Raw genomic sequence first — 18,200 nt, 5'->3', positions numbered from 1 at the left:
TGTTTTTATATGGCTACTACACAATATATGCAATATTTACCACATAAAACATTTTAAAGTGAAATATTTGAAGTAATTGGAGCCCTGAAAATAATTCATTATAACATGGATTTTTGTCATTATTTTTTTTTTTTGAGCAATGGCAAAAAAAGAAAAATGAAGAAAGACAAAAGAAAAAAAAACAGCCTGCATGGCAGCTTTTGCATCAACATTGCAACTTTTTCTCGTTAGATTTCACCTCATTCCACTTTTTTTTAATGTTCTTTTTTATTTTTACAATAGTATTTCCAGAATGTGTGGCGGACCGGTAAACAATTAGCTGCGGGCCGCAAATGGCCCCCGGGCCGCACTTTGGACACCCCTGCATTACACCATGCACCAAATAAAATAGCTTCGAGGTCGGTAAGCACAACCAAAATTATTCCGTACATTATATTCACCAGGATATTAAATACATAACTCGCACTGATCTTAACCACAATGACCTGGAATCTGTGTGGGCGGAAATCAAATTTAAAAACGCTAAGCCGGTACTAATAGGGACTGTTTATAGACCCCCTAATCAGAGTGATTTCTATGGGGCTTTGGAAGAATGCTTGGCAGGGACAGACAACATGGAGAAAATTATAACTGGGGATCTGAACACAGATATTCAACGCAAAGATGCGCCTGTCTTCAGATCCTTCAGCAAGTTTTGTAATCTACACGGTCTTTCCCAGCTAATAGCGCTACCCACAAGGGTGTGTGATTCCACCCAATCAACCATAGATCTCATTCTCACTTCAGAACGGCCTAAAATAAAAAATAGTGGGGTCATGATCTGTGGTCTTAGCGACCACTATCTAACCTTCTGCACCCGTAAAATAGCTAAACCTAAAGCTAATGGCCACATAACAGCCCAATCCAGATCCCTCAAAAAATACTCCAATGACAATTTCAATTTAAAATTAGATGAGTGGGACTGGTCCCCTGTGCTCGCGAGCAACCTGGTCGATGTTGCTTGGGATCGCTTCAAAACGGCGTTCCTAAAGATACTAAATGACATGGCTCCCGTGAAAACAGTCAGGATCTAAGCCCGCTCGGAACCATGGATGAATCCGGACCTATTAGCTGCCATAAAAGACAGAGACAGGAAATACTCTGAATACCAAAAATGTAAAACAGAAGTAGATAAACAACCCAATAATATCAACCTCAAATTACTCCTTTCAACTCTCAAAAAGCAATGCAATAAATTAAGAAATAAGTCAACCAACCTGACTAAATCCTTAAAAAAAAATTACATTAACGACAAAATAGAGGAAAACACAAATAAGCCACGTGAGCTCTGGAAAATTCTCAACAACCAACTTCCTGGTTGCAGCCAGAAACTTAAAACAAGACTCACCAACATCAGCATCAAGGAGGGTGACTCCCTCATTACAGACAAAATGGAGGTAGCTAGCAGACTTAACATCTTTTTCACCAGCATAGCCGCAACCCTTGTCAACAAGCTGTCCCACCACTCTGGTCGCTTTGGTGTAGAACACATTAAAGCCTTCTACAGAAAGCTAGGAGTATCCAACGATGATTTCAAATTAGAAATGGTCACAGCTGATGAGGTGTTTAAAAAATTGAGCGCGCTCCACCCTAACAAGGCCACCGGCCTTGATAATATTCCCTCCAGATTCCTCAGGGACTCTGCCTCCATCATTGCCCCGATCATCACACACATAATAAACCTATCAATTACACAAGGCCAAGTACCAAAAGATTTTAAGATAGCAAGAGTAACTCCCCTCTTTAAAAAAGAAGCAAATTAGAACCTGGCAACTACCGACCTGTTTCTATTCTCAGTTCCGTTTCGAAAGTAATGGAGAAAATAGTTTATGAACAGGTCGATAGTTACCTTGCCACTAATAAACTCATGTACAAATTCCAATCCGGCTTCAGAACTAACCACTCCACTGACACATGCCTTCTCTATCTGACCGACCACATCAAACATGAGGTGGACGCGGGCAAATACTGCGGCATGGTCATGCTGGACCTTCAGAAGGCCTTTGACACCGTTAACCACACTATACTGTTGGATAAGCTCAGAGCAATCGGATTTAACAAAACCTCATGGAGCTGGATGCAATCTTACTTGGAGGGGAGGGAGCAGGTGGTAGAGGTGAACGGCACCGTGTCCCCCCACCTCTCGGTGAGCTGTGGAGTCCCCCAAGGCAGTATATTGGGACCTTTACTGTTTCCTAATATACATAAACGACATGTCATCGGCATGCGACTGTGAATTGTTTTTGTTTGCGGATGACTCTGCCTTGCTGGTATCCGGCAAGGACAAGTCACAGGTGGAGAAAATCCTCAGTGATGAGCTCTGTAGAACTTGCACCTGGCTCGCTGACAACAAGCTATCCATACACTTGGGTAAAACAGAATCCATCCTGTTTGGGTCCCACATCAAACTTAAGAAAGTCAATGACTTCACCATAAAAGTAGGTGACACTGTTATCACCAGGAAAGATGAGGTCACCTACCTAGGTTCCATCCTATAGGCTAACCTGTCCTGTGATAAAATGGCAACCAAGGTAATCAAAAAGGTTAACCAACGAACGAGATTTCTCTACATAATTTCCTCTCTGGTCAACAAAAGCACCTTGAGGATTCTGGCGGGAACTCTCGTTCAACCCTTTTTCGATTACGCATGCACCTCCTGGTACCCTAGCACCTCCAAAACCCTCAAATCTAAACTCCAAACATCTCAGAACAAGCTAGTCAGGTTACTTCTAGACCTCCACCCCAGATCCCACCTCACTCCTACCCACTTCTCTAAAGTGGGCTGGCTCAAGGTGGAGGACAGAGTTAAACAACTTGCACTGAGCCTAGTCTATAAAATCCGCTACACCTCCCTGATACCGAAGTACATGTCAAACTACTTCCTTAACGTAAATGACCGCCATAACCACAACACCAAGGGGTGCTCCACTAACCACGTTAAACCCAGATTCCGAACTAACAAAGGTCTTAACTCATTCTCTTTCTATGCCACATCAATGTGGAATGCGCTCCCAACAGGTATACAAGAAAGGGCATCTCTATCCTCCTTCAAAACCGCAATAAAAGTTCACCTCCAGGCAGCTACAACCCTAAACTAACACCCTCCCCGGATTGCTAATAATCAAATGTAAACAATCGAATGCAGATACTTTTTCTTTTTCTTATGCCTTATGATCTCTCTTTCTCTCTCTCTCTCTCTCTCTCTCTCTCTCTCTCTCTCTCTCTCTCTCTCTCTCTCTCTCTCTCTCTCTCTCTCTCTCTCTCTCTCTCTCTCTCTCTCTCTCTCTCTCTCTCTATGTCCACTACTTGATGTCCATATCCCCCACCCCCTCTCCACACCCCTGATTGTAAATAATGTAAATAATTCAATGTGATTATCTTATGTGATGACTGTATTATGATGATAGTATATATGATCGTATATATCTGTATCATGAATCAATTTAAGTGGACCCCGACTTAAACAAGTTGAAAAACTTATTCGGGTGTTACCATTTAGTGGTCAATTGTACGGAATATGTACTTCACTGTGCAACCTACTAATAAAAGTCTCAATCAATCAATCAAAAGGCGTACCGGGTTATAAGGCGCACTGTCGATTTTTGAGAAAATGAAAGGATTTTAAATGCGCCTTACAGTCTGAAAAATGTGGTGATGGAAATGTGTTTAAAACTGGAACAAATAGGAGATTGTTGGATCTCTCGGTGAGGTGGTACACTGCAGCCAAATTTTAGAACTGTCTGCATTACTTTATTTACAATAACCACATTAAAGGCCTACTGAAAGCCACTACTACCGACCACGCAGTCTGATAGTTTATATATCAATGATGAAATCTTAACATTGCAACACTTGCCAATACGGCCGGGTTAATTTATAAAGTGCAATTTTAAATTTCCCGCCATACTTCCGGTTGAAAACGTCTATGTATGATGACGTATGCGCGTGACGTCACGGCGGCAACGGAAGTATTGGTACCCAATGTGTCACCGTACAAAAAGCTCTGTTTTCATCGAAAAATTCCACAGTATTCTGGACATCTGTGTTGGTGAATCTTTTGCAATTTGTTTAATGAACAATGAAGACTGCAAAGAAGAAAGCTGTTGGTGGGATCGGTGTATTAGCGGCGGACTACAGCAACACAACCAGGAGGACTTTAAGTTGGATAGCAGACGCGCTACCGTGAGTACAGCTTTGGCTTCTAACCATTTGATCGCTTGCCCGTACGTGCGTGTCGCTATGTGCATGTCACGTACGTAACTTTGGGGAAATATATGTTTCTTGCCGACTCTGATGGCGGCCGGGGTGTCGTCGAAAGCTACAACGCCCGCCGCCGCCGCCGCCGCTCCGTAGCTAAGTTAGCTTCAATGGCATCGTTAGCAACAGCATTGTTAAGCTTCGCCAAGCTGAAATTTATTAACCGTGTATTTACATGTCCATGGTTTAATAGTATTGTTGATCTTCTGTCTATCCTTCCAGTCAGGGGTTTATTTATTTTGTTTCTATCTGCATTTGAGCCCGATGCTATCACGTTAGCTCCGTAGCTAAAGAGCTTCGCCGATGTATTGTCGTGGAGATAAAAGTCACTGTGAATGTCCATTTCGCGTTCTCGGCTCTCATTTTCAAGAGGATATAGTATCCGAGGTGGTTTAAAATACAAATCCGTGATCCACAATAGAAAAAGGAGAAAGTGCGGAATCCAATGAGCCCTTGTACCTAAGTTACGGTCAGAGCGAAAAAAGATACGTCCTGCACTGCACTCTAGTCCTTCACTCTTACGTTCCTCATCCACAAATCTTTCATCCTCGCTCAAATTAATGGAGTAATCGTCGCTTCCTTGGTCCGAATCTCTCTCGCTGCTGGTGTATGTGAGCAGCCCTATCCCCTGTGACGTCACGCTACTTTCGGTATAGGCAAGGCTTTTTTTTTATCAGCGACCAAAAGTTGCAAACTTTATTGTCGTTGTTCTCTACTAAATCCTTTCAGCAAAAATATGGCAATATCGCGAAATGATCAAGTATGACACATAGAATGGATCTGCTATCCCCGTTTAAATAAAAAAAATTCATTTCAGTAGGCCTTTAATTCTCGATTATTGACGTTTACTAATCGATTTTATGCGATGCATCTAAAAAATGCATTATTTCGCCCACGTTTAGTCGCTGATATGTGCAGCTGGAGCTACAAGTGTGTTTATAGTGAAACATGAAAAAATACTTTACAAATGAATGCAAATTGATTAATAATAGTCATGATCCATCCAGCCCACCTCTTGGCTTTTCCCCTGGGTGATGAGTCGTGTCATGACAGCATCCAGCTCACTGAACTTATTGAGAGTGATGCTGATGTCTTTGTAAAGCTCTTTGTACTCTTGATACTGGTCATTGAACACAGCTTTGTACTTTTCCCTTTCTTCCGGGCTGCTGATTTCTGGGTACTTCCTGCAGGGACAGATACGACAGTTAACTTGTCACTTGGACTCATGCTAACCATCCATGCATTAGGAATAAAAACAAAAGCGAACGCTTGCTCACATGATATAGTCTGCAATGATGTGGACTTCAGGAACGCATGCCGGCGTCACAGTTTTGTTCCGACAGGCAGGACTCTTCTGGACTTGCGGGCTGGCGTGGCTTTGGCGTGCTCTCCTTTCTGCTTCAGCCTTGATGGACATGTGTTTTGCTTTTTGGGGGGCCAGCAGGTTGGAGCCAGGGCCTTCTTTTGGACTCTAAGGAGGATAAAAATAATCACTTACTTGTCGCACAGACACACTTCATTTGCAGCAATAAGTACTGTACACCAGTGACGTGCGGTGAGGTTCTTGACTGTTGAGGCACTGACTTCATCACAGTCAGATTTACAAACATATGAACCCTAAAGAGTATCTTATTCACCATGTGATTGGCAGCAGTTAACGGGTTGTGTTTAAAAGCTCATACCAGCATTCTTCCCTGCTTGGCACTCAGCATCAAGGTTTGGCATTGGGGGTTAAATCACCAAAAATTATTCCCGGGCGTGGCGCTGCTGCTGCCCACTGCTGCCCACTGCTCCCCTCACCTCCCAGGGGGTGATCAAGGGATGGGTCGAATGCAGAGGACAAATTTCACCACACCTAGTGTGTGTGTGACAATCATTGGTACTTTAACTTAAAGGCCTACTGAAATGAATTTTTTTTATTTAAACGGGGATAGCAGATCTATTCTATGTGTCATACTTGATCATTTCGCGATATTGCCATATTTTTGCTGAAAGGATTTAGTATAGAACAACGACGATAAAGATTGCAACTTTTGGTATCTGATAAAAAAAAGGCTTGCCCCTACCGGAAGTAGCGTGACGTAGTCAGTTGAACATATACGCAAAGTTCCCTATTGTTTACAATGATGGCCGCATGAAGTGAGAGAGATTCGGACCGAGCGACAATTTCCCCATTAATTTGAGCGAGGATGAAAGATTTGTGGATGAGTAAAGTGCAAGTGAAGGACTAGTGGGGAGTTGAAGCTATTCAGATAGGGAAGATGCTGTGAGAGCCGGGGGTGACCTGATATTCAGCTGGGAATGACTACAACAGTAAATAAACACAAGACATATATATACTCTATTAGCCACAACACAACCAGGCTTATATTTAACATGCCACAAATTAATCCTGCATAAAAACACCTGCGTGTTTGTTATGCTAGCTCCTAGCTCCTCTGCTAGCTCCTAGCTCCATAGAACACGCCAATACAATTCAAACACCTGATCAACACACACAATCACTCAGCCCAAAAGACCGTTCACCTAACCCAAGGTTCATAAAGCTTATATATTTTTAAAAAGTTACGTACGTGACGCGCACGTACGGTACGGTACGTGTTATGCTAGCTCCTAGCTCCTATGCTAGCTCCTAGCTCCATAGAACACGCCAATACAATTCAAACACCTGATCAACACACACAATCACTCAGCCCAAAAGACCGTTCACCTAACCCAAGGTTCATAAAGCTTATATATTTTTAAAAAGTTACGTACGTGACGCGCACGTACGGTACGGTACGTGTTATGCTAGCTCCTAGCTCCTATGCTAGCTCCTAGCTCCATAGAACACGCCAATACAATTCAAACACCTGATCAACACACACAATCACTCAGCCCAAAAGACCGTTCACCTAACCCAAGGTTCATAAAGCTTATATATTTTAAAAAAGTTACGTACATACGCAAAAAAAAGTTGCGCACATACGGTCAAGCGATCAAATGTTTAGAAGCCAAAGCTGCATACTCACAGTAGCACGTCTGCGTCTTTGTCATCCAAATCAAAGTAATCCTGGTAAGAGTCTGTGTTGTCCCAGTTCTCTACAGGCGTCTGTGTATCGAAGTCAAAAGCCCTCCTGGTTAGAGTCTCTGTTATCCGAGTTCTTCCATCTTGACTGCATCTTTCGGGAATGTAAACAAAGAAGCGCCGGCTGTGTACTGTTGTGGCTGACTACGTTCGAAAAATACGTCCATTTCGCACCGACAACTTTCTTCTTTGCTTGCTCAGCTTCCTTCTCCATAATGCAATGAACATGATTGAAACAGATTCACGAACACAGATGTCCAGAATACTGTGGAATTATGAAATGAAAACAGAGCTTTTTCGTATTGGCTTCAATATGGAAGGCATACCCGTGTTCGCCGGTCTACGTCACGCGCATACGTCATCCTCAGAGGCGTTTCGAACCGGAAGTTTAGCTGCAAATTTAAAATGTCACTTTATAAGTTAACCCGGCCGTATTGGCATGTGTTATAATGTTAAGATTTCATCATTGATATATAAACTATCAGACTGCGTGGTCAGTAGTAGTGGGTTTCAGTAGGCCTTTAACTTTAACTTTACACATACAAACTGTAGCACACAAAAAAAGCACATTTAATAAAAAAAAAACGTTATTATGATCTTACCTTTATGTAATATATTGGGTTGGAGGCAATAACCAGGCGAGGTGATGAAGTATGTCTCTTTACTGTAGACTTCAGAACAGACTCAACACACTTGACGTCAGGTGTGCAACACCACGTAAATCGTTGGCCAACCAAAAAGTAACCCCAGTACGCTATAGCCAACATTAACCAGGAGATGGCAACAGACAAACATAGATCACGCTATTACATTCCTCCCCTTTTAGAAATGTAGAAGTTTCTCAAAAGAAATAAGCAACCCAACCAAAAAATGCAGGAGCTCAATAAGAAGCCAAAAAGTGCAAAAACAATAATGTTTGTGTTGGAGGAGTTGTGAATGAATGAAATATGAAATCCGTGCTGCAGTCTGCAGGTGTACCTAATGTTGTGACCCTGCAGTCATTCACAACTCCTCCAACACGAACATTATTGTTTTTGCGCTTTTTGGCTTCTTATTAAATAACTTTTTTAAATAGATTCAATCTTGCATGTGGAAAGTTTAAGTGTGGGCTTTAGTTGATACAACACTCCCGTTAGGGAGTGCATTCTACGGCGGAGGTACATTATCCACCACCAGGAGGCGGGATTACTGCGAGCCTCACACAGTGCGTCTTCGCAGCAGTTTTATGATTGCTCAGCACAAAAAATACGTTACACACATACAGTTGTTGACAAAATACACTGTACATTATATACCTCAGCTAACTAAACTATGGAAATGTATAATATAGTTCATATAGCAATACGGTCTCACTGCACAGCAGGCCAGCAGTTAGCCGAGTCCGCAATCCACGTTGAGGCTCAACGCAGTGACGTGCCTCAACTGGCTGCTGATCGCCGCACCGTCTCTTCTCAGTATTTGAACGGCAAATGTGAAAATTCAGCGGTTTTGAATAAAAATAATCTAAAACTGGTGGAGTAAAATGGAATATAACTTTATAGTATAATCACTGGATACAAATAACAATTTAATTAAGTTTTTTTCTTTTTACATTTTTTTTCTTTCCATGATGGCAGGTGAGGCCCCGCCTCTAGTGACTACACGTCATGGACATCCTGGAATACACACTGCAAGTATATACACTACCGTTCAAAAGTTTGGGGTCACATTGAAATGTCCTTATTTTTGAAGGAAAAGCACTGTACTTTTCAATGAAGATAACTTTAAACTAGTCTTAACTTTAAAGAAATACACTCTATACATTGCTAATGTGGTAAATGACTATTCTAGCTGCAAATGTCTGGTTTTTGATGCAATATCTACATAGGTGTATAGAGGCCCATTTCCAGAAACTATCACTCCAGTGTTCTAATGGTACAATGTGTTTGCTCATTGGCTCAGAAGGCTAATTGATGATTAGAAAACCCTTGTGCAATCATGTTCACACATCTGAAAACAGTTTAGCTCGTTGCAAAACCAGAATTATTCCGTACATTAGGCGCACCGGGTTATAAGGCGCACTGTCGAGTTTTGAGAAAAAAAAATATTTTAAGTGTGCCTTATAGTCCGGAAAATACGGTAAATCAATCATGGTGTCACTTAATTGTATCTCGCACTTGTGTTATTGTGGTGTTGTAACGTCTCTGCTTCTCTGTATTTAATCGTTGCTACCTGAGCAAACAACAGTAAATACCATAGCTTTTCCAAAAGTGTTTTGTTTACATCTTATTTTCTTTATGATTATGGATTGCAATTCTTTGAAGTTGATACTTCTCCTATTTGCTCATAATCCATGCAGGCACAACCTGTTTTGAATGCGTCTACTTAAAAAATAAACACATTAATTTTTTTTTCACCATGCAAAGCTTCCACCTGCATTGAATCGTATATCCTATCGAATGGAATCATATCGAATCGTAATGTTTTAAAAAATAATTGTCAGTGAATCGTATTGTAATTGAGATTCATATTGAATCGCCATTTAAAATCAAATCAAATCAAATAAACTTTATTTATAAAGCACATTTAAAATTTACCACAGGGGTAGCCAAAGTGCTGTACAATGGGCAGGTTAAAAGATAATACGAGTACCGAGCAAACACAACACAACACAAACAGAACACGATAAAAAATGAATAAATAAAATAAAACAAATAAAACATAAAAACAGGTTCACAGCAGGTGTATTATGGGACACCATTGCAGGATGGATGTCACTCAGTGTTAAAAGCCATGGAATATAAGTATGTTTTTAAGAGAGATTTAAAAACAGGAAGAGAGGAGGCTTGTCTAACACTCAGAGGTAGGTCGTTCCAGAGCTTGGGAGCAGCAGCGGCGAAAGCTCTGTCACCTCTAAGCTTTAAGATAAAGATGCACACCCCTAGTTCAAATGCATTATCGGCAACCCAAAACGTTGAAAGAGCCATATTGGACCAAAAATACAAAAAACAAATCAGTCTGGAGCTGCAAAGAATGAAAAGCCGTATATAAGTCTTATTATGAAGGCAACACATGATGTAAGTGTCTATATTAGCTATATTAGCCTACTATCAAAATGACTTTAAAAGTCTTATATACGTGTTATAATGAAGACAACACATAATGTAAGGGTCTATATTAGCTATAATAGCCTACTATCAAAATGACTATGTGTCGCAGGCTGAAGCAAATCTTCGTTGACTGAAATGTTGAAATGTAATATTTATTCTACACATTTTTACAACACTAGAAAACAATTAGTAAATCAGAGGCTACTCAGAAGGTGAGATAACTCCTGGAAATGACTGGCTTTTAATGACCAAAGGTATAGATGTGTGTGTCGAAGTTAAAGGAAAAGGCAGGCTGTCTTATTTTAATATTTAGCAAGCCAGGTAATGTTTGCTGTGGTCTGGAACAACATGGCACACACACAACTATCAGAAATGCAGCCAATATTACATACAGATAATGTGTCATGAGACATGCAAATCTACATTATATACTGTACAAAGAGGATAAAATAAAGGATATTAAATGAGCTCAAATCTACCTACAAATGAGGCATAATGATGCAATATGTGCACACAGCTAGCTCAAATAGCATTTTAGCATGGATTAGCTTGCAGTCATGCACTGACCAGATATGCACTCCAACAAGTCAATAACATCAACAAAGCGCACCTTTGTGCATTCACGCACAGTATAAAACGTTTGGTGGACAAAATGAGACAAAGAAGGAGTGGAAGATTTTACATGTAAACAAACTGTTGCGTCACATGGTGAGTTCAAGAACTGCCGAAATTAGTAGGACAAAACGATGTTCACCAAATACTCTCATCAGGGAAGCGTACACACAAACATATTAAACAGTGGTAGTTCTAACAATTGGGAAGGTTTTTGTCACGTTTGTCCTCAAACAAAAAAAAATATTTTCCCCATTTTTTTTTCATTTTCACACCTTTTTTAAAAATGCTCCAGTGTGCCACTAGGGCGGCACTAAAGAGCCGGGGGTTGCTGACCCCCGACCTAACCAGACAATTGTCTATGCTTTTGTAATTATTGTGAGTCTACTATCATTTTCCACAACAGAAGGAGTCATTTCACTGCTGTGCGCTCGTGTCACATATTGTGTCTCGGAAGAGAACCGCATGGTCAACGGAATGCCAGCAGAAAACGCTGATACACCACTAACGAATAAAAGCAAGCTCACTGCAGATTGCCTCGACTGACACTAAATTACATCAGATTTGTTCTCCCTCTTTTGTTCTGACTTGTGTGTCTTCATTAGTGGAATTGCTCATGTCAGTTATAATAAACTTTACACACAAAAAAATCAATATCATTGAAATAACTTGGCGGAGGTGGTACCTAAGTGGGGTATTAGATTTTGCTTTTGCTGAGTGTGGCATGAAGCAGTAGAGGAATAAAAAAAATGGGCTTAAAGGCCTACTGAAAGCCACTACTACCGACCACGCAGTCTGACAGTTTATATATCAATGATGAAATCTTAACATTGCAACACATGCCAATACGGCCGGGTTAACTTATAAAGTGCAATTTTAAATTTCCCGCGAAACTTCCGGTTGAAAACGTCTATGTATGATGACGTATGCGCGTGACGTCAATGGTTGAAACGGAAGTATTCGGACCCATTGGATCCAATACAAAAAGCTCTGTTTTCATCGCAAAATTCCACAGTATTCCGGACATCTGTGTTGGGGAATCTTTTGCAATTTGTTTAATGAACAATGAAGACTGCATAGAAAAAAGCTGTAGGTGGGATCGGTGTATTAGCGGCTGGCTGCAGCAACACAACCAGGAGGACTTTGAGATGGATAGCAGACGCGCTATCCGATGCTAGCCGCCGACCGCATCTATGATCGGGTGAAGTCCTTCGTCGCTCCGTCGATCGCTGGAACGCAGGTGAACACGGGTGTTGATGAGCAGATGAGGGCTGGCGTAGGTGGAGCGCTAATGTTTTTATCATAGCTCTGACGAGGTCCCGTAGCTAAGTTAGCTTTAATGGCGCCGTTAGCAACAGCATTGTTAAGCTTCGCCAAGCTGAAATTTATTAACCGTGTATTTACATGTCCATGGTTTAATAGTATTGTTGATCTTCTGTCTATCCTTCCAGTCAGGGGTTTATTTATTTTGTTTCTATATGCAGTTAAGCACAGTGCTATCACGTTAGCTCGTAGCTAAAGTGTTTCGCCGATGTATTGTCGTGGAGATAAAAGTCACTGTGAATGTCCATTTCGCGTTCTCGACTCTCATTTTCAAGAGGATATAGTATCCGAGGTGGTTTAAAATACAAATCCGTGATCCACAATAGAAAAAGGAAAAAGTGTGGAATCCAATGAACCCTTGTACCTAAGGTACGGGCAGAGCGAAAAAAGATATGTCTTGCACTGCATTCTAGTCCTTAACTCTAACGTTCCTCATCCACGAATCTTTCATCCTTGCTCAAATTAATGGGGTAATCGTCGCTTTCTCGGTCCGAATCTCTCTCGCTCCATTGTAAACAATAGGGAATTGTGAGAAGTCCTTCCTCCGGTGACGTCACGCTACTTCCGGTACAGGCAAGGCTTTTTTTTATCAGCGAGCAAAAGTTGCAACTTTATCGTCGATATTCTCTACTAAATCCTTTCAGCAAAAACATGGCAATATCGCGAAATGATCAAGTATGACACGTAGAATGGATCTGCTATCCCCGTTTAAATTAAAAAAAAATCATTTCAGTAGGCACCGGGTTATAAGGCGCACTGTTGAGTTTTGAGAAAAAAAATATTTTAAGTGTGCCTTATAGTTTGGAAAATACGGTAAACCAATCATGGTGGCACTTAATTGTCTCTTGCACTTGTGTTATTGTGGTGTTGTCACTTCTGTACTTGATGCCCAGCTTGCTTTTCTCTTTATTTAACAATTGCTACCTGAGCAAACAACAGTAAATAACGTAGCTTTTCCAAAAGTGTTTTGTTTACATCTTATTTTCTTTAAGTTTATAGATTGCAATGCTTTGAAGTTGATACTTCTCCTATTTGCTCATAATTCATAACTCAGTTTTGAGAAAATGACATCATTTTAAGGTAATGCAATCCATTTTCATGACTGTTTGGACTACTTACTCTAATTTTTGTTTTGTCTACACAATTTGCCCATTTAAAGCATGCAGAAAAACGTAAAGGGTACCAAAATAAATGATCTATTTTCTGTTGATTGGTCTACTGAGAATTATTGTGTTATACAGTAATAAATAAATGCGTTGTGCCATGCTGAGTTTTGCAATAAATCGCGTGATGCAAATGTAGATTCATTGCGTTCCTTACCACGAACTTGACCTCATAGTACCCCCTCTGTCTCCGTTTGGCCTCGTGCCGCCACATCTTCAGACAGACCAGGAAACTTCCCAGATACATCGCCATGTTGATGAAGAGGAAGGCCGTTCCCGCCATCTGGCCCCCTTCCACCCGACAAAGACCGGCCAGTATCGGATGGATGCCTATGGTCATGTAGCACAACCCACCGCGGTTCAAGTCGTTCACGTACACGATCCCCGCCGCCATGTAGAGCAGGAAGAGCGCTACGTTGACGAAGGCTTCGGTCACGGGCCACCAGGGGGCATCGAGGAGGATGGTGCGGTAATACATCGTCATTCCCATTACCAGGAGGATCAGGGTCATGATCCAAGAGACTCCGGCCACCGACACAACGAAGGGAGTCATAGGTCCGCTGTAGCTGTATCCAGACAGGCCCAGCCCGTTGTTGTACACACCATTGTAGTGCCCGTAGGTATTGGACCATTCGCTGTCTTTCTGGATGTAGCCGATGACACAAGCGACAACCATGGCCCCAAACAGGAGCTCAACGCCGGCGAGAAGCCTGAGAAGGCCAGGCCATGACTTCAGGTAAGAGTACTTGAGCTTGTAGACCTCCAGCTTCTCAGCATAGTACTCCGCCGGGTGGATGCTTGTGAGCAAAGAGTCCTCCATGGAGTTTCGATTTCTGACCTCGTCAGTGGAGGTGTCCTGTAGGGTTTGGTTCCATTTCTTGCGGTCCACCAAGGGACTCACGGGGGGGCTCACTCTGGTCCCGTTGGGTAGGATCTGGATCCGACCGCTGCTTGCTTCAGAGTCATCGGCGCCGTCTTCCTCTTTCTTCCGGTACTGGACCATGCTGCCCCATGACAGAGGGATGAGGGTTTTCAGCCTGTCCTTCACGCTGCCTTTTTTGTCATCCTTGTCCTTCTCCAAATAAGGCGGAACGCTGGATGCGCTGCTTGAGGAGTCATTGCTCTTTTCTGGTGTGGGTGTGTGAGCGACCCACACAGGGGCCAGCGGAGCTCCAGTGGACTTCTTCATGTTGGGGACTTACTGGGGTAAGTGGGTGGTGGCAATCATTCTGTAAAATACGAGATGGATGTTATTATCAGTCAATGTCAATTGTGGGGGCGGATTACTGGAATCCAAGGTAACTGCACACAACTCAGAGCTTTTTTTTTTGTCACTCACACACGGACACACTATAGCGTGGCTGGATAGCCACATGTGGCTCGCAAAAAAGTGTCTGAAAGTTCTGGTAAGTTAGCAAACAGAACGGTTACGATCATACTTGCAAGCCCTCCCGTTTTTAGCGGGAGAATCCTGGTATTCAGCGCCTCTCCCGACAACCTCCCGGCAGAGATTTTCTCCCGACAAACTCCCGGTATTCAGCCGGAGCTGGAGGCCACGCCCCCTCCAGCTCAATGCGGACCTGAGACTGAGTGGGGACAGCCTGTTCTCACGTCTGCTTTCCCACAATATAAACAGCTTGCCTGCCCAATGACGTCATAACATCTAGGGCTTTTAGAGAGTAGAGTGCACAACTGCGCACACAACAAGGAGACGAAGCAGAAGAACGAGGAAATTACAGACATGGCGACGCCGTCGATGAGCAAGATGAAGAAATACACTTGCAAGTTCCAAAACGAATGGAAACAAGAATTTCAGTTCATCCAGGACAGTTCGAAGGGGAAGGTGTATGTTGCCTGTAAATTTTGTAGAACTGACTTCTCCATTGAACACGGTGGCCGAAATGATATACTCATCATGAACGGAGAAGTTAAACAGGACAATACTGCCATCTAATGGATAGCCACCGGAACACTGAAATTCAAGGTTGTTTTTTTTTCTATGTAAATAAAATAAATATATATAAATATATATATACATAGCTAGAATTCACTGAAAGTCAAGTATTTCATACATATACCAAACTTTAACACTGTTAGAAATGTACGCCACACTGTGAATCCACACCAAACCAGAACCCTTTGCAGCACTAACTCTTCCGGGACGCTACAAGGTGTGTGTGGGGGAGGGAGGTTTGGTGGTAGCGAGGGGTGTATTTTTTAGCGTCCCGGAAGAGTTAGTGCTGCAAAGGATTCTGGGTATTTGTTCTGTTGTGTTTATGTTGTGTTACGGTGCGGATGTTCTCCCAAAATGTGTTTGTCATTCTTGTTTGGTGTGGGTTCACAGTGTGGCGTATATTTCTAACAGTGTTAAAGTTGTTTATACGGCTACCCTCAGTGTAACCTGTATCGCTGTTGATGAAGTATGCATGCATTCGCTCGTGTGTGCGTACAGAAGCCGCACATATCTTGTGACTGGGTCTGAACGATGTTAGAATGGATGAAAAGCGGACGTGACGATAGCTCGTAGAGTACGTTAAAGGTTAATTTTTTCAACCTTGGCCCGCGGCTTTGTTCAGTTTTAAATTTTGGCCCACTCTGTATTTGAGTTTGACACCCCTGGTCTACCAGTTGTTGTTTTTTTTACTGATATTGAAAACCTCATGACTAATGTTGTATTCCCAAACAAATCAAACAATGCCTGCGCAAAGCATTGCTGTCAAAGCCAACAGCAAGTTGAAATATAACTGACTAAAGTACAAACCCCAAAACCAGTGAAGTTGGCACGTTGTGTAAATGGTAAATAAAAAAAGAATACAATTATTTGCTAATCCTTTTCAACTTATATTCAATTGACTAGACTGCAAAGACAAGATATTTAACGGTCGATCCGAGAAACTTTGTTATTTTTTGCAAATATTAGCTCATTTGGAATTTGATGCCTGCAACATGTTTCAAAAAAGCTGGCACAAGTGGCAAAAAAGACTGAGAAAGTTGAGGAATGCTCATCAAACACTTATTTGGAACATCCCACAGGTGGACAGGCTAATTGGGAACAGGTGGGTGCCATGATTGGGTATAAAATCAGTTTCCATGAAATGCTCAGTCATTCACAAACAAGGATGGGGCGAGGGTCACCACTTTGTCAACAAATGCCTGAGCAAATTGTCCAACAGTTTAAGAAAAACATTTCTCAACCAGCTATTGCAAGGAATTTAGGGATTTCACCATCTACGGTCCGTAATATCATCAAAAGGTTCAGAGAATCTGGAGAAATCACTGCACGTAAGCGATGATACTACGTACCTTCGACCCCTCAGGCGGTACTGCATCAAAAAGTGACATCAATGTGTAAAGGATATCACCACATGGGCTCAGGAACACTTCAGAAAACCACTGTCAGTAACTACAGTTTGTCGCTACATCTGTAAGTGCAAGTTAAAACTCTACAATGCAAAGCAGAAAAGCCATTTATCAACAACACCCAGAAATGCCGCTGACTTCGCTGGGCCCGAGCTCATCAAAGATGGACTGATGCAAAGTGTAAAAGTGTTGTGTGGTCTGACGAGTCCACATATAAAAATGTTTATGGAAACTGTGGATGTCGTGTCCTCCGGAACAAAGAGGACAAGAACCGTCCGGATTGTTCTAGGCGCAAAGTTGAAAAGCCAGCATCTGTGATGGTATGGGGGTGTATTAGTGCCCAAGGCATGGGTAACTTACACATCTGTGAAGGCACCATTAATGCTGAAAGGTACATACAGGTTTTGGAGCGACATATGTTGCCATCCAAGCAACGTTATCATGGACGCCCCTGCTTATTTCAGCAAGACAATGCCAAGCCACGCGTTACAACAAAATGTGAAAATGTGTGGCGCATTATGAAGCCTAAAATACCACAACGGAGACCCCCAGACTGTTGAACAACTTAAGCTGTACATCAAGCAAGAATGGGAAAGAATTCCACCTGAAAAGCTTCAAAAATGTGTCTCCTCAGTTCCCAAACGTTTACTAAGTGTTGTTAAAAGGAAAGGCCATGTAACACAGTGGTGAACATGCCCCTGTGACAACTTTTTTGCAATGTGTTGCTGCCATTAAATTCTAAGTGAATGATTATTTGAAAAAAAAAAAAATTAAGTTTCTCAGTTGGAACATTAAATATCTTGTCTTTGCAGTCTATTTAATTGAATATAAGTTGAAAAGGATTTGCAAATCATTGTATTCTGTTTTTATTTACCATTTACACAACGTGCCAACTTCACTAGTTTTGGGGTTTGTACAACAACACTATTGGTCCATAATCCATCACAACAAACTGCGAACACCGAACAACCCACCGTTAAACAATCCACCGTTAAACTATCAGCTCATACCACCACCCGACAACATCTCGACAGTGGAAACTAGCTGAGGTCCGGCCTCACCTTGAGTTCCTCGTCAAGTCGCTTCATGTGCGGTCATGAAGGTGTTTAGTTTCGGCCCCGGGAAACGATATGGACGACAAAATGGCTACTCGCGCTGCACCAGGCCCACGCGGCTCACCCAGCTCTGTTTAAAGTGTCTCGCTGCTGGAGGTGAGGCATGCACACACAGACGCACACACACACACACACACACATGAGTGTGATTGGCCAACAAGTGGAGAACTGGAGG

The 18,200-nt window shown here is 42.1% G+C and overlaps 1 protein-coding gene and 1 long non-coding RNA gene across 2 annotated transcripts in view; one reads left to right on the top strand and one right to left on the bottom strand.

Annotated features, from left to right (window-relative positions):
- LOC133630637 (uncharacterized) overlaps positions 1-18,107 on the bottom strand; it is a 95,000-nt gene extending 76,893 nt beyond the window's left edge. The window contains exons 1-4 of the mRNA XM_062022241.1: positions 17,972-18,107; positions 13,708-14,779; positions 5,574-5,767; positions 5,309-5,480 (exon numbers count right to left, since the gene is read on the bottom strand). Coding sequence (XP_061878225.1) covers positions 5,309-5,480; positions 5,574-5,767; positions 13,708-14,739 — 1,398 coding nt within the window. The 5' untranslated portion in view covers positions 14,740-14,779; positions 17,972-18,107. The remainder of the gene's footprint in view (positions 1-5,308; positions 5,481-5,573; positions 5,768-13,707; positions 14,780-17,971) is intronic.
- LOC133630638 (uncharacterized) overlaps positions 1-18,200 on the top strand; it is a 91,504-nt gene that overhangs the window by 13,390 nt on the left and 59,914 nt on the right. The window lies entirely within an intron of this gene.

Source organism: Entelurus aequoreus, linkage group LG16 (genome assembly GCF_033978785.1).
Source record: "Entelurus aequoreus isolate RoL-2023_Sb linkage group LG16, RoL_Eaeq_v1.1, whole genome shotgun sequence".
In the NCBI taxonomy this organism is placed as follows: Eukaryota; Metazoa; Chordata; class Actinopteri; order Syngnathiformes; family Syngnathidae; genus Entelurus; species Entelurus aequoreus.
The sequence above is the reverse complement of the archived record's forward strand: the minus strand, read 5'-3'. Positions and strand labels throughout refer to the sequence as shown.